Source organism: Cryptomeria japonica, chromosome 9, assembly GCF_030272615.1.
Source record: "Cryptomeria japonica chromosome 9, Sugi_1.0, whole genome shotgun sequence".
Classification (NCBI taxonomy): Eukaryota; Viridiplantae; Streptophyta; class Pinopsida; order Cupressales; family Cupressaceae; genus Cryptomeria; species Cryptomeria japonica.
In genome coordinates this window covers 673,795,094-673,812,605 of record NC_081413.1, presented here as the reverse complement: position 1 = coordinate 673,812,605, position 17,512 = coordinate 673,795,094, and the positions used below count along the sequence as shown (strand labels likewise).

General features: G+C 37.4%; 1 protein-coding gene across 1 annotated transcript; it reads right to left on the bottom strand.

Annotated features, from left to right (window-relative positions):
• Positions 1-945: 945 nt before the first annotated feature.
• LOC131054144 (histone H4) lies at positions 946-1,515 on the bottom strand. The gene has a single exon (XM_057988604.2). It carries the CDS (start codon positions 1,437-1,439, stop codon positions 1,128-1,130), a length of 312 nt encoding a protein of 103 aa, XP_057844587.1. The 5' UTR covers positions 1,440-1,515; the 3' UTR covers positions 946-1,127.
• Between the last annotated feature and the right edge of the window lie 15,997 nt (positions 1,516-17,512).

The following is a 17,512-nucleotide window of genomic DNA, read 5'->3' as shown; positions in this document are numbered from 1 at the left end:
AAATCATGCAATAAAGACAAATATTAAATTAACACCAACAATAGGATATTGAGGAATCCATTAATGAAGCTACCCAACATTCAAAATATCACAACTAGTGTCTCAAAGGATCATTCCATTGGTCATTGTTCAAACACCTTTCAACTCTACATCAACATATGAGCAAACTTCAATTCTTGGGTGACTTCTACACTAACTACATTATTTTTCATTACCTCAAAACTCAAGTCACATTCACATTATCCACAGTTAGTACTATCTTCTAACTTGTAACAAAATCATTAAATCAATCAGTGAACCTCACCAAAAGCAAAATTAATGGAGCAAACCAGCTCTTATATCTAAAATAACAAATTCCAAAACCATTCTTCTTAAAATAAGATTATCATTATAAATTACAAACATGAACAAAGTTTACTTTACATGTTGAAAAAGTTTAAATCAAATTTACAAATGATGTCAAACCTACAAACACAAAGATCACTTTTATCCGAATTCAAGGATTTTTTCAAATACACTAGTATTACCGTCACAATTTATTCATTTCAATCTCCAAATATATGCCAATTATTCATTACAAACAACTTTTTTTGTTGAATCATTTTACCGTATTTTTTAATCCAACATTGAACAGTTGGCACTGTAATGATTTTGCTCATTGATTTACAACATTTTCAAATTATATCGAATGTCAACTGTAACAATGCTGCACCGGATTCTTTAAAATAGTTTAGACTGTGTAACCCTTTAAAATAACCTTGATTTCCCTATTTAACCTTTTAAATGAAAACATGCATGGCATCAACAATTCACATAAACAACAACTATAGCAGCCAATCTTGATGAGCTAGCGAATCGTTTTTCAACTATTTATTATGCGTTTGAATTCAAATTATTTTTTTTTATATTTTTTATCAGATCATAATCATCTTCCACATCACTGGATGCCAAACAAAACAGAATCGATAGCATTCACATATTACAATCATTTTGACAAATATTGTCCATTCTTCACATAACAAAGAAAAGGCAATTTAACCATTTGACAGCTCTGAGGGCACCATAAGCAATTCCATTACTAGGGTATTGTTTCAAAACCACCCTTACAATTTCAATTTCGGCGTCATTTAACCGCCGAAGCCGTATAAAGTCCTGCCCTGCCTCTTGAGAGCATAGACCACATCCATGGCAGTCACAGTCTTGCGGCGTGCATGTTCAGTGTAAGTAACAGCATCTCTTATGACATTCTCCAAGAAGATCTTCAGAACACCTCTGGTTTCTTCATAGATCAAGCCACTGATACGCTTAACACCTCCTCTTCTGGCCAGACGCCTAATGGCAGGCTTGGTGATACCCTGGATATTATCGCGAAGAACTTTCCTGTGCCTTTTGGCGCCTCCTTTCCCCAAACCCTTGCCGCCCTTTCCTCTTCCAGACATTTTTCTTCTCCTTACGAAGTGCTTTACCCCAAAAGAAATCAAATAGAACGTCTCACCAAAATAGCGCGGGATTGAAGAGGGATCTCTTACTATTTTATAGCAAGTTGGTCTAAATCCGCGCCCATTTTGACCGTAGGATCCGTTCGTTATCTACGATCCGTGGCAAAAGTCACGATGCGTTTCTAGCCATTGGATTTTGAGATGTAAAAGCTGATTGGGTAAAAGTGAGCGTTAAGGATCGAACAGGAATGGCGACTTGTTTCCGTATCTATAATTCGTTGTTGTCTATTACCTCGAACCCCTTGGGAAAGAAGACGACTTTTTTTTGACTGGATGCAATTGAGAGTAAAAATTAATTAATTAATACTTAGAAACATTAAATTTCTATAGTAATTCGTACATAAGATTTTTGAATTCTAACTTTTTGTGATGAGAGTTTACTTTAGCTTGTCTTGTTACGTGAGACAATATTTTTGCAAGTGTTTTTTCTTAGGGCCCTTATAATTTTTCACCCTCAACCTCCATTACGTCACTATTTAAATTCTTTATTCTAACGAGGATAAATCATTTTTTTTTTTCAATTTTTAGTTACAACCATCTAATCACTTGTTAGCTCTCTATAACCTAATAATAATGATCTTTAAGTAGGGGAGAGGAGCCAATACATGTTATAGGGGAGAGGGACTAGTTGTAGTTAGGGCTAACTTTGTCAACATGTAGCCGTCACATGGAATATTGTAAGACCTTCATTTTCTTTTAGGGAATGTAATATGGACACTTAACTATCTATAACTAAGGTTTGAAGGCGTGACTCATCATGCAAGTCGTCAAAATAACACGTCTAGTGCGAAGGGTCAAAAAAATGACTTTTTAAAGATTTGACCAAAACTTAATCTAAAAATCCCTAGTTGTTGAATAAAAAAATATCATTTGTAATTAATATAATATCGTATTTTTATGTAAAATATAACTTATATGAAACTTAAATGGACTAAATACCTATTAGTAATCATAAATGTGTGTTGTCTCTAACTTTTATATCCAACACAAAAGGACCAGTAGTTGAACACAAAAACAACATATTATGATGTAAAATAAAACTTATAGGAACACAAAGGGACCAATTGTTGAACACTTAAATCTTTGGACAATCCCTCGCATTTCATGGAGAAAAACAAGGTATTTATTGTGTTCACCTTTTATATTTGTGATAGGATAAATTACTAATATGAAATACCCCACTGCATATGCATTGTTACCCCGATAGTTGTACACATAAGAATAATATTTTTACACTATGCTAGTAGTACTTGTTTAAGTGAGTATCTTGTTTTATATATGACATACTTATATTGGATAGCTATGATATTTTATTTGAAACAAAAAATGATCTATTTCACTTGTTAATTAATGTATTTATGTCTTTTTTATATAGCATTTATGGGTTCTCTTATGTTCGAGTATTGGTCCATTTTGATCAACATTTGGTAATTTATTTATTTACATGTGGATTGTTTATTTACATTATATAGTATAAAGGTGTGGCAAGACTGGATATTATATGCACAATTTCTATAACGACTATTGGACCCCGTACATCTATTGGTCCCTATCCCCTAGTACATAGACAAAATGAGACCAATAGTGGTGCTCTAAAAATGTCATGTTGATATTTTTCCCCAAAAGAGTACTTCTAAAATTAAAAAAATAACCAATGATGTGACGCCACATCTGCGCACAAGTAAACATGATTTGGTGCACAACTATGGATTTTATGACAATTTGGGACCATTTTGGACACCTTTACAAAAATGCATCTTGATGTGGCATCATATTTGATCATATGGACTTGAAATTTTGTTTTTGAGTAGGGGACTTGACAAGTAAGTTGTTTTATAAAATTCATTTTTTTTTAAATGTCCACATGATTTTGAGAAGCGTGAAGTTAGGGTGCACACGTTCTGGCTCGTCTTCCCTAGACACGTATCAATGGACAATAGTAACTTATTTAGTGATTTATATGTGTCTAACAACACTTTAAACAAATTATACTAGCAATTGTACCTTGGTGTGCAATGGGTATGTTGAAGAGGTGTGAAAGGTCAATTAGGAAAATTTTGGTTTTTTTTGGCATACATTTATGCATTATAACATGTTAGTTGATAGCCCAATATCCAAGAACAACTAAAATAAAAGTTATAGATTAAGAAGATAATCAAGTTCCATTACCAACAAGATAATGTTATGTTCGCAATAGGGATCTAGAGAGAGATAGGGATAGAAAGAGGGAGATATATAGGGAGTAAGAGTGAAAGAGAGATAGGTAATGAGATAGAGAGGAAGATGGGGACAAAGATGGAGATGGAGATAAAAGAGATATTTACACATGGTAAGGGAGAGAGAGTTCCATTGCCAACAAGATAATGTTATGTTCGCAATAGGGATCTAGAGAGAGATAGGGATAGAAAGAGGGAGATATATAGGGAGTAAGAGTGAAAGAGAGAGAGGTAATGAGATAGAGAGGAAGATGGGGACAAAGATGGAGATGGGGATAAAAGAGATATTTACACATGGTAAGAGAGAGAGAGAGGGAGTGATGTAGGGATGGAGAGAGATGGAGAGAGGAAAATATAAGTAGAGATGGAGATGGAAAAATAGATAGAGAGGCTGAGATAGAAATATAGATGAGGGTATGGGGAGGGAGGGAGGAAAATATGGAGAGAGAGAGGGGGGGGTATATAGTAGGAGAGATAGAGTAAATAAGAGAGAGATGTAGAGATAATGAGATAAAGATGGAAAGGGGGATGGAGATAGGGAGAGAGTTAGAGATAGAGGGGGCAAGAGTGAGGGAAAAAAGGCGGCAAAGACAAGTAATAGAGAGAGAGGTGTTATGAGAGAGGGTGAGAATTAGTGAGGGGGGTTGATAGAACGATAGAGAAAAGAGAAGTATAGAAATAAAAAGAGAAAGTGAGAGAGAGAGAGAGAGAGAGAGAGAGAGAGAGCTTGAGAAAGATAGAGCGATGAGGGATATAGAAATATAAAGATATAGGAAATGATATAATGAGGGTGCAAGAGTGGGAGACAAGTGAGGTGATAGAGACAAGTAATAGAGAGAGAGGAAAAGAGAGATGAGGTGAGATAGAGATAGAGATAGGGAGTGTATGTGTGAGTGAGAGAGGATAGAGGTGAAATTGAGATGCATAGCTAGAGAGAGATAAAGAGGGAGAGAATGAGAGAGAGAGAGAGAGAGAGGAAATAAAGATAGTGGAGAGAGAAAACATCGTTTGATAAATGGCATAACAACTGACTTTGTAGACACCCAAATTTGTCCATTTAATTAAATGAATACTTAGTATTTATTTGATTATTTAACCACTATTTAACTATTAATTAAATTAATATTTAATTAATTAACCTTAACCCTCCTCTCCTATTAATTAAATAGATTATTTAATTTATTCAATTTAATTCACTTAACCAAATTCAGATAATTAATTAAACAAATAAAGTATGTTTGTTTAATTAACCCCCCTCTTGCATTTAAATAAATTAACATTTATTTAAAGCCCATCTCTCACATTTAAATAAATAAATATTTATTTAAATTTTCAAATCCCTCACCCACTTGCACTTTCTAGAAAATGCAAGTTACACACCAACCCTCCTTCTAATCATGTGTAAACCCTTATTATTAATCTAATCCCCCTAAGTGATTGCACATTCCTAAACTAAGGGATTGGTGAAGAGTCACTTATCAAAACATTAAAAGCCTTTTTCCTTCCACAAGTTGACCCACACGAGTCTTTGACCAACCTAACCCACCTTTAACCCTTGCACATTCTCCCAACCCTTGGTTAAAGGCTTATCCCTTAACCCAACCATCCATGGTATCCCTCGACTCCCCTCAAGCCGTAAAGGCTTTGACCAATCTAACCCTTTAACCCTTGCACATTCCTTTACCCTTTGGATAAAAGTTTTATCCATTAGCCTAACCTTGACCTAACCACCCATGGTAACCATCGTGTTTCTTCAAGCATTTAATACTTTGTCCCTCTCCTCTCAAGCCTTCCCTCATTGACAATTGTCAACATGTAAGTGGCTTGAAGGGGAGCACATGGATTGAGGATCACCAGTTCCTCGGACAATCCTAACCCTTCCTCGAACAATTCAATCTCAACCCTTCATTTGCCCATTTTCTCTATAAACAGGGATCATTCCTTCATTGTTAGGGGGAGAAGAGTTATCCATGCATTGTTATTTTGCTTAGATTTTTTATGATTTGTATGATGTTTTTAGCTCTTCCACTAGTTGGAGTTGGTATTTTACATTAACACTTCATTTGCATCCTCATCCATACTTTAATTAGCTATCTACCATCCTCCATTTGAAATCCCTTTTGTGCTAGTGCTCGAATTGAGTGCATACTCCACATAGCAACGTGATCTTTCAGAGGAGGATGACAAGGAATAGCTGATGCAAGGGAGCATCATGGGGAAGTTTCGTATTCATTTCGTTTCGTTTATTTCCTAGCTTCTTGTTTACTAATCTTCCTTGATAATGCTTTTAAATGGTTTTAGTTTTATGTTGACGACTAATCTTGACCAACCGTTTTATTGCATTTCAAACTTAATCTGCTACACAAATTTACGTAAAAAACTAACCATTTTTTTCTCTAATTAATATACTATGGTTACTAATGTATGTAATACACTTATACAATATAGTCATTGACAATGTATAATTATGATATGTCATAAATAATATACATTATTTATAATTATTAATATATTAATTTTACGCTAAGTATGTTATAGACAGTATTAGTTTATAATATAGTTGTTAATAATATAGAACTATAATTATATTATTGATAATATATAATATGCTTAGAAAAAGAAACTATGCCCGGTAAACTTTTTAACGTGATTGGTGATGCTTGCACAACACACCCTCTGGTTCCACATGAACGCTTTTGAACCAGAGCTATGAATCGATGAGGCCACAAAAGGGGGACCTCATCCCCACACTTCACTTGATCAAATCCTCGAGCGCAACAGTTCGGCAAAAGCACAAGGCTTGTGAGCACAGTGGACCAATAGGGATTTGAACCTTGGTGGCCGCTTCACCAACAAAGTGTTTTAACCATGACACTACACGTCCAAAGACATATATAATATACTTATTATTAAATTATATATATTAATATTATAATTAGAAATGACAAAGATATAATAATTATATTTATTACCATATAATAAGATATAATAGTATCTATATATTAATATTATGCAAAATTATGTTACATATATAATAATATTTTCTAATATTATCAATTTTCATTATTGATTTAGATGTCTTCTATTTATAGTTAATTTTCCATTTCATATTTCCCATTATTATGTCGAAAATGTTTACTATTGTTAAAAGTTGTCTTGATTTATCTAAAAAAAACCATTATAATGTATAATTGATTAATAAATAAAAGAATTAATGATATACTTTTGGTAGCTTTAGTATGAATAAATGAAAAATGAGAGTGGCTAAATTTAGTTTGCTCGCCAAATTAGGTAGATAGCATGTGAGTACAGGCAATAAAATAGAAAAAGAGAGAACTCTTTAACCCATGATCTAAGTGGATAAAACTACATTTCTTTGGAAATCAAAGTTGTGGGAATTGATCAATTGAACAATAAACCATTTACTATGGTAATAAATATCTTCAAATAATGATCATGTAGGTGTAGGATTTGAGAAATACAAATCCACAGAACCCAAAAGAAACCTGCATGCAAGAAACCTGTCACAGAGAAAGAGAGAGAACGAATACAAGGGTTTTGGCTCTGACAAAAAGAAAAGATGTATTATCAGAGAAAAATAAATCAAGAATATGAATAATACAAGAGATCAATCCTTATAAAGGAGATCAACACCAAAAGGAAAACCTAACCCTAAGGTGTGAGCATTTAATAATTAAATATTAATTATTAAATGACTAATGTATGCATAAAGAGAAATCTTAAGAGGAGAGCAAAGTTAATTAATTACTTTACTCTAACACCCCCCCTTAAGATGAGCTACAATGCAGCTACAAACAATGCAGAAGAAAGCAAAGGAACTACAATGCAAAAGAGGGTCCCGGCAACAAGGCCTGATGAGGTACCCAAATACAAGAAAATCTCTATAAAGTGGAGTAAAGGAGAAAACCCAGTGGGAAAAAACTCCTCTCCAAAAAGAGATAAAGAATCATGCTGAAAAGAAAACATGAAGGAAGGAAGGCCTCACTGAGACCCCCCAAGGACAACTTCCTTCACCCCAAGCATTGAGCGCAACTGAAGATAGCGCGGAGATGCCAAAGGTTTAGTGAAGATGTCAGCAACCTGCTCCTCTGTAGGAATATACTCCAAGATGAGAGAACCATCCTGAATCAACTGTCTGATGAAGTGCATGTGGATTTCAATGTGCTTTGTCCGCTGATGCTCCACTGGGTTGCGTGAAATGTGAATGGCACTCTGGTTGTCACACCAAAGAATAGTGGGACAATCTGGAGGAAACCCAAACTCTGTCATCGATTGCCGAAGCCATAAAACCTCCTGACTGGCTAACACTGCTGCACGGTACTCAGCCTCAGTAGATGATAATGCAATAGCAGATTGCTTCTTGCAAGACCATGTGATAGGACCAGAACCAAGGCAAAAAATGAAGCCAGAAGTAGACTTCCGATCATTGACATCACCAGCCCAATCGGAGTCAGTGAAGCCAATGATGTGAGGGGATCCTGAAGAGTAGTGAATGCCATATTGTGTGGTGCCCCGAATATATCTCAAAATACGTTTGGCTGCTTGCCAATGGCTCTCATGAGGATCATGGGAGAACCGAGAGACAAGGCCAACCGCAAAGGAAAGATCAGAACGAGAATGTGTCAGGTACAACAGACTGCCAACCAACTGCCTGTATAAAGTGGGGTCTACTGAAGGAGTAGAGCAAGTGGAAGACAAAACAACACCTGACTGAAATGGAGTGGGGGCAGACTTGCAATCAAGCATGCCAAATCGCTGAAGCATATCAAGAGCATACTTCTCCTGAAAAATGGAAATCCCATCCGAAGACTGAATAACCTGTAGACCCAGAAAGAAGTGCAAGGGACCAAGATCGGTCATCTCAAACTGCTCCATCAAAGCTCTCTGAACACTCTGAATCATGGAGGATGAGCTACCTGTAATGATGAGATCATCTACATATAGCACTAGAATCAAAAGATCACCCTCCTGACGCTGAATATAGACTGTGTGATCGGAATGACAGCGTGTGAAGTGCGAGGAAAGCAAGAAGGAGTCCATCTTCTCATACCAAGCCCTGGGGGCTTTTTGAGACCATACAATGAACGTCGAAGTCTGCAAACCAAAGAAGTGTCCTGCACAAAACCCTGAGGCTGCTCCATATAGATCTCCTCATGTAGGTCTCCATGCAAGAAGGCACTCTTCACATCCATCTGAAACACTGTCCATCCCTGTGAAGCTGCAAGTGAAAGTACCAGGCGTATAGAATTCATCTTGGCGACAGGAGCAAAGGTCTCAGAGTAGTCAATACCCTCTATCTGAGAAAACCCCTTCGCAACAAGACGGGCCTTATACTTATCAATAGAACCATCTGCAGCATACTTGGTACGATACACCCACTTGCACCGAACCAACTTTCTTCCCTTAGGAAGAGGACAAAGATCCCAAGTATGATTCTTCATCAAAGAAGAATACTCCTCATCCATGGCCCTATCCCACTCTGGGTGTCCTGTCGCCTCTGAAAACTTTTGAGGATCATCTGAAAGGGTATGACTCAAAAGACTAGAACCAGATGTCTGAGCACGAGTGCGACGAGTATCTGAAGGATCACCTGCCAAAGAACCAGCTGCATCAACAGTATCACGGGCCCACTTCGGCAAAGACGGAGCAACTGGTGGTGGTGGAGATGGTGGATCATGATCTACATCATCCTCAAGAGATAAGTAATCCTCAAGAGATGAAGAGGAAGGAGTAGGCAATGAGGGAGAAGCTGGTGATGGAGAATCCATCTGAGGATAGCACTCATCAAACTGGACATCCCGCCGAAACAAGACCTCTCTAGAATCAGGATCAAACAACCTGTATGCCTTAACATCCTCACAGTAGCCAACAAATATGAGTGGTCGGCTCTTCCTCTCCATGGCTATCCGCTGAGCATCAGGAATAAATGCCCAAGCCTCACTACCAAAAACTCGGAATGTAGAAACATCAGGCTTGACATGGGTCCAAGCCTCCTCAGGAGTTATATGTCGTAATGCCTTATGGGGCATCCGGTTCTGAATATAATTGGCACAATTGACAGCCTCAGCCCAAAATGAAGAACTCATAGCTCGAGACTGTATCATACAATTTGCCATCTCCCGTAAGGTTCTGTTCTTTCTCTCAGCAACACCATTCTGTTGAGGGGTATAAGGAACTGTAAACTGATGCTGTAAACCATGCTCAGTGCAAAAATCTCTGAAAGCCTGATTTACATACTCCCCCCCATTATCTGTGCGTATCCTCCTGATAGAAAGTCCAGATTGCTTCTCCACAAATGTCTTAAACTTCCTGAAAGAGTCAAAGACATCAGACTTGTACTTAAGAAAGTACACCCATGTACGTCTGGAGAAGTCATCAATAAAAGTGAGTACATAACGGGCCCCTGAAAAAAAAGGAGTCGGAAAGGACATAAGATCACTGTGTACCAACTCTAGGGCTGCCCTAGCACGAGAGGCTCGACCCTTAGGAAAAGGATCTCGATGATGTTTGCCAAGGACACAACCATGACATACACCATCTGTACAAGAAATCTGTGGAAGCCCAATCACAAGTGCCTGTGTACTCATCTGCTGTAGATATCTGTAATTGACATGACCAAAACGCTCATGCCAAAGCCTGCTCACTGAATCTGCATGTGCTATAAGAGAGGAACCAACAGTGTCTGAACTCTCAAAGCCATCAAAACTATATAAGTGAGATGCAGAATCCACACTCCCAGTAGCCACAACCAAGTCAGGATCATGAAGATCTCGAATAACCACATCATGTGGAGAGAACTCAACTGTCTTACCAGAGCCAGAGTGGCAAATCTGATAAACAGATAGAAGGTTTGTCGAAATGTCAGGAACCAAAAGCACATCCTGAAGACAACCACCATCCAATGAAACAGTACCAGAACCCTGAACGGAAAGTTGTGCTGAGTCACCAACTGCAATATGTCGAGTGCCTGTAGGAGCAAGAGCGGTGACCAAATCCTGTGTGTGTGTCATATGGTGAGAGGCACCAGAATCTAGAATCCAAGTGGACGCTGAGGACAATGCTCGTGCAGAAAGAGCATGACCTTTCCCTGTGGGCTGTGAAGGAGGCTGTGGTGCACTGATATTATGCTGCTGCATGGCTTCCTCCAAAGCCTCTAAACGTTTCCAACACCTGGAAATGGGATGTCCTTCCTTGCCACAAAAACTGCAAGGATCACCTGATTTCTTCTTAGTCTTGGAGGAAGACTCACCAGACTTTGAAGATTTGCCCTGTTTAGAATTGAATTGTGGTTTTGAATCAGACTTAGGTGGTGGCTTGGAGGGATTCTCACTAGCCTCTGAATCTTTCTTAGGCTTCGGTTTCTGCTTTTGTTTTCCTTTGGAGGGCTGGGCTACCAATGCTTGGTTCTGTGAACCTGAAAGTGAATCCAACTGCTTAAGCTTAGCTTGCTCACGAGTCAGACGATCACAAAAGACCTCAAAAGAAGGCATGACATGTCGAGCACCCAAGGCATCCATGGTGGAATAGAAGGTCGAAGAGAAGATCTGAAATGGACCCCGAAGCTTAGAGAGAATCAGGAAAATGCACTCTGTATCAGTCTTAGTCTTACCACAACCTTGCAAGATAGATCTTTGCTGTTTGAACTTCATCAGAAAGTCCTCAATAGAAGGAAATGAATCAGGTACCAAGGAAGTTAACTCTGCCTCAAGCTGCAAAGCTCTGAACTCGTTGACAGTACCAAAAAGTCCCTCAAACTTGGTCCAAATGGCTCGAGGAGTGAGACAACCCTCAAGATGAAACTGAAGACTGTCAGAAATGTGTAAAGCCATCAATCCCATAGCCTGATCCATATTGTTCCTGTGCTGCATAATCTCAAAAGGACGTGTCAACTGAGGCTGAACCTCATCCAAACAGGACCATAACCCTTTTGACTGGAGAAGAGTCATCATGCGACCCTTCCAAGTGTGGTAATTATGCGGTGTGAGAGATTCAATAGGTCTGTCTGCCATCATGTGAACTGTGCCTCAACTGCTCTGAAATTTTAATTATTATTAAGTGGTCTTTCAGAACTAGACAGAAGATGCAGAAGGGGGTTTGATTTTTTTTGTATTGGTGTTTGTAAATTCTAGTTTTCTGATGTAAATAACAGAAAGCAAGAGAAAACACCCCCCCACAATGCAAAAAACTAATCCCCAGTACAAACTGAAAGCCAGAAAATGATAGAAAGCAATAACAGGTTGAGACAAAATTTGGAGCACCTGAAGATTTTTCTGATGAAATAGACTGTAGATCTGGAAAGAGCACAGAACCACCTTTCCGACGCCTATTCGCTTTTGAAAAACGGAGTCCGTATGCAAAAGATATGGCTCCTGGAGTGCAAAAAACTTGTTCTGACTTCGACTTGCAAAAAACACTACAAAACAGAAAAATCAGAAAAAAAGATCTCCATCTTTTAGATCGGGCTCGGAACCAGCTTTCCAACGCCTATTTTCATTCGAAAATCCGAGCTAAAATGCTCGAGTTATACCCGATTTAGTAAAACTGCTCCTAAAGGGCCCAAATAAGCTCTTATAGCCCTCAAGGGCTAAAAAAAATAGGCCCCTGGTCCTCTGGGCGACCAGGAGCTGGCACAGGGGGGGCTGGCGGCGCGGAGGCGGCGCAGCTAGATCCGGCGGGGTGCGGGCGGCACGGGTGGCGGCGGTTTTCGCCGGTGGCGCGGCAGTGGGGACCGGGCCGCGGCCGGTGGTTACCACCGGCGGCGGTGGCCGCCGGGCTGTGCACCGGTGGTGCTGGCCTTAAAAAAGGGCTGCGCCCGGTTTTAAAAAACCGTGGGGTTTTTTGGTTATATTTTTTTTGATTTTTTTGAAAATTTTGCCTCGGTTGTCGTGCCCTAGGGCCAAAAAAAATTTGCCTCCTGGTGCAACTGTGTCCAAATCGGACGAATTTTATATGGAAATAGGGGTTTTTGGGCACTACGAGCTCAATGGTGAGGTCCGTTTGGGCTCAAAGTGCACCGAAAAAAAATACCCCCTATTCCAAAATAAAAAACAGAAGACAAACACAGATCTGATGCAACCAAAACCTGGATCTCAAAATCTTTCAAAATTCTGAACAAGCTACAGCAGATCCAGCTCTGATACCATGTAGGATTTGAGAAATACAAATCCACAGAACCCAAAAGAAACCTGCATGCAAGAAACCTGTCACAGAGAAAGAGAGAGAACGAATACAAGGGTTTTGGCTCTGACAAAAAGAAAAGATGTATTATCAGAGAAAAATAAATCAAGAATATGAATAATACAAGAGATCAATCCTTATAAAGGAGATCAACACCAAAAGGAAAACCTAACCCTAAGGTGTGAGCATTTAATAATTAAATATTAATTATTAAATGACTAATGTATGCATAAAGAGAAATCTTAAGAGGAGAGCAAAGTTAATTAATTACTTTACTCTAACAGTAGGTACTCCTTCGAGAACAAAGTGGCTCTCTTGTTTACAGTACTGAGCCATAAATGGTGAACAAAAAATAATATTAAACAATAGCAACATCTCGTGATTTAAAAAAGTCAAGTCACGTTCGCGGAGAGTAAATGCATGTTAAAAAGTTTGAACAATAAGTTGAAGGGAAAAATGACAACGACAACGACGATGGAATTGAACTATGGACGAGCTTTCAATCATCTTGCATGCTTGTTAGACATTGTTAACTATTGGTTAATAGATACTCAGATACTAACAAATATGCTAGTGATGCTTTTTCACTTTTAAACATTAGTGGTGATGATTATTGATTGATTAACCTAGTTGCATCACATCACATGTCTCCTTGTAGAGAATGATGCTCTAAATACAAGGGGTATGATAGAGGATAGGTTTTCCTTGGTGATAAAAACTGGTATTAGATAATCAATCAATATAAGGTGTTTTTTTTTTAAAAAAAGAAAAAGATGGAAGAGTGATATTTTTTAATGATATGTTCAACATGTCAAGTTTGGTTAGAAATATGGCATTCGTCTCTAAGACGATTGATTGTGTAGATCATGTCACCTTAAACACTTATTCATTCGCATATCATACAATATAAAAAATCATAACTCTATACATATCATCAACCTCATATTCATATTCATTGTGACAACCATATATAACACATCATATGTATTAGGGTGTCACTTTTGTATCCCTAATGTATATTCCCACTATAGCTGATTATATCTTACCCATTTCCTTTATTTCAATCCCATTACCATTGTGGTAAATATATTAATAAAGTATATTGTCCATTTGGTTACTCTTTAAAGTTTTCAACCTGACAAGGATATATCTATTTGACCTTACAAATTTTTTGTTGAACCCATCTGTCTAGTCACAATTTACCTTTGTTACTCGACAAAAAAGACCTCTCAGCAGAGAGAAAACAATAGATAATAGTATCTTATTTAACGGAACTTGTATGTACATTCGACAATGATTTAAATATATTGGATAAAAAATCTAGAAGTACTATTTATAAATATATTTCAAATTTTGCATTGATGAGTGCATCAAAAGAGCCTTTTTATATTCAGTATCCAAGAAGATAGGAGCCCTATATTAGTTCAAGAATATTTTAAACAACCTTTTCTTCAAAAGAAAGTTACCCTCCTTGAAGACGAAAGAGGATAATCTTACAAACAATCATCTCAACATCTTTAATTTGATTCCAAGTTAGTTAATGTCAATATGATTCAAGATAGAAGAGGATATAAGTGTGTTTTTTTCACATGCTTCATACTTTATTTAAGGAAAATTTAATTTTAACTATGAGTGCTAATCATTTTCCATCCAAACTAAAAGAACTCTTTTGGGTTTTTTTAAGTGAATAAATCAAGATAAATTTCGTTAATGGTTCCCCTAATAGTGCACTGACTATAAGGGGAGGGTTAAAAGTGGAACGAGTAAGAAGAAGAGTAGTGGGGATAAGAAGGATATGTCCAAGTCTCCTACCAAAGTTATATAAGTGTGGCAAGAGAGTTCACATAAAGGAGTGCAAGTTTAAGATGAAGGACGACCCATTTGGTAGATCCTTAGATACTAATGGTTATGGTAGCGATGCTTTGTATTTTTTAACATTATTGGTGATGATTCTTGGTTAATTGACTTAGTTTTATCACAACACATGACTCCTCATAGGAACTAGTGCTCCAAATACAATGAGTATAGTTGAAGACGAGTTCTCCTTCTTGATAACAACTATTTTTAGATGGGTGGTCAAAGGAAGGGTAAATTGTTTTTTCACAGATAGGAGAGTAATAACATCCTACGATGTTTTTAATATGTCGAGTTTGGCTATAAATAAGATGTTCATCTTTAAGATGATAGACTATGTAGTGAATGTTACCTCAAAAAGAAAATGGTGTAGGTTGGCTAGTGGTAATTTGGTGTTAGCTAAAGGTGTGAAGCAAAGGACTCTTTTTAAGTTATGAGCATCAAAACTATGTAGGTTTTATAATTTTATTGAACCCAAATGAGTTTTTGTTGCACCATCGATTGGATCACACAGGGTGCTCGGTGAGTGAAAATATGATGGAAGGACTTTCAAATTATTTAGTTGGATTTGAGTTTCATCAACATTGCATGTCTGAAAAAAAATACAGGGCATGGTGTGTTTAAAGAATTACAAGAGAAAGGAAGACATTGGAAGTGATTCATAATTATGTCTTTGGTATAATATATGTGTACTTAATTAGTGATTCTTTATATTATCTCTCTCATCGATGATTATTTTGGACATGGTTGAGTGCATATAATGAAACAACTTACGCAATGGAAGAATACTTTTCAAAACATGCTACAAATAATTGATAATAGTATTCTATTCAAGGAAGTAACCTCCTCATCCACTTTGGGGGGGATACCTACAATAGTCTTCGATAGAAATACCATGCTTAATATGACTATTGTTGAAGTTAATGGTTCAACCCCACAAGCCCATAAATCATCTACAAGCACACCACTTGTCACAAAATGGAGATCAAGCAAGAACAATTTGCTCAACAACCTAATAATTCTATATTGATGTACAAAATAGTATGTTACAATGGATGAGGGAATCTTTGTAAAATGATGAATGAATCCTGAGATGCAAAACCCTAAAGCAATATTAAATCAACTAGTGCTAGGTGTCACAATCACAATGAATGAGATAACTTAAGCTATTATTAGCCCAGTCTAATATAAGGAAAGGGCACCCAAGTCTAGCTTAAATGAATAAATTAATTAAAGGACCTAATTATAAAAAAATAGATAGTATCCTCATTGCTTTAACACCCCCCCTTAATATTAACCCAAGGACAAGTTGAAAAGCTATTAATGCGAGCAAAGATGCAAGCATAAATGGGTCCTAATAACAAGGTCTAATTAGGTATCCATGTACAAACCAATGCAACTCTCACAAGTGGAGAAAAGGAGAAAAATTGAATGAGAGAAAAATCCTCTCCAAGAGAGAGTAAATTAAATGAAATAAGACTAAGCATGAATGACTCGAGATATCCCCTCAGGTACTGAATTTTCCACACAAGTGCAATCAATACCCCCCCATAGGAGAGAGAGGAAGAGATGATGAATCCCCCCGTAAAAGAGAAGTTCCAATGTTAAAGATGAAGGATTGAGGGTGAATGGTGATGAAGATCTAAGAGCAGCAAACCATGTGGACTCCCCTTGGGAAGAAAAAAATTTGATGCCCAAGGTAGAAGGAAATCCATTAAAGGATATGGAAGCAATAGTATCACGATGTGTTGCATGAAATAATACTCAACTATCCTCGTGTCTGAATCAAAAGATGCCAAAATAAAGGAATCAAATCCAAATAACTATGAAGATACCTAACGAACAACCTCAGGAGGCACTAAATACGGAATGATAAGAATACTCAAGCTACCATCAAACATGAAGTGAAGATCCTCAAGAATGTCCCCGATGTCTAGTGTGTGTGATGTATCAAATAATGTTGCAAAATATGGCAAGTACTCATCCCACAAAGTAGAAACTAGAAGGGAAAAATCAATTTGCTAAACTAAATTGATCTATGAAGAAGTATGAGGTGGAGGAGGAGGTACAACAAAAGTCAACCATAGTGGATGTTTGAAGCACACATAGGTTCAAGTGACCAAACCGCTCCTTAGATACCTTATCCACTCTAGATGAATGAGAGTTAGGACTAGCCAATATAATTGCATACTTAGTGGGAGAAAAATGAGAGTACTCGTACAATCAAGATGTTTGATCAACACTGGAAACTGCAATAATTTTCCATTATGTAGATCTCTAATGAGCACTGAATTAGGGGTGAACTCAATTGTTTTGCTTGTTTCATGGTAAGTAATTTGGAATATGTAAAGGATCTCGGAAGACAATGAAGGGACACAAAGAACATTATTAAATGCATTGTTTTCAATACAAATAGAACCATTCTCGATAACACTCATGTAAATGGTATTACCTATCAAAATGTGTGGAAACGTATGATGCTCTGAAGAAGATAACATATCCTCGAACAATGCCATGTGATTAGAGGCTCCTAAATCAAGAAGCCACGCATTGGATTGAAAATGTGTCAATGTAAAGAGAGCATGGACTTTCATCTTGTCTTCACGACATGCCATAGAAGTCGACCTAGAATGTGCAGGTCCTGAAGTGGTACAAGAGAATGAACTAGATACAGGTGGTTGAATACGATTCCTTTGAAGAATATTTTTCAGCTCACCAATCTGTTTTGCATAACAATAATGCTTA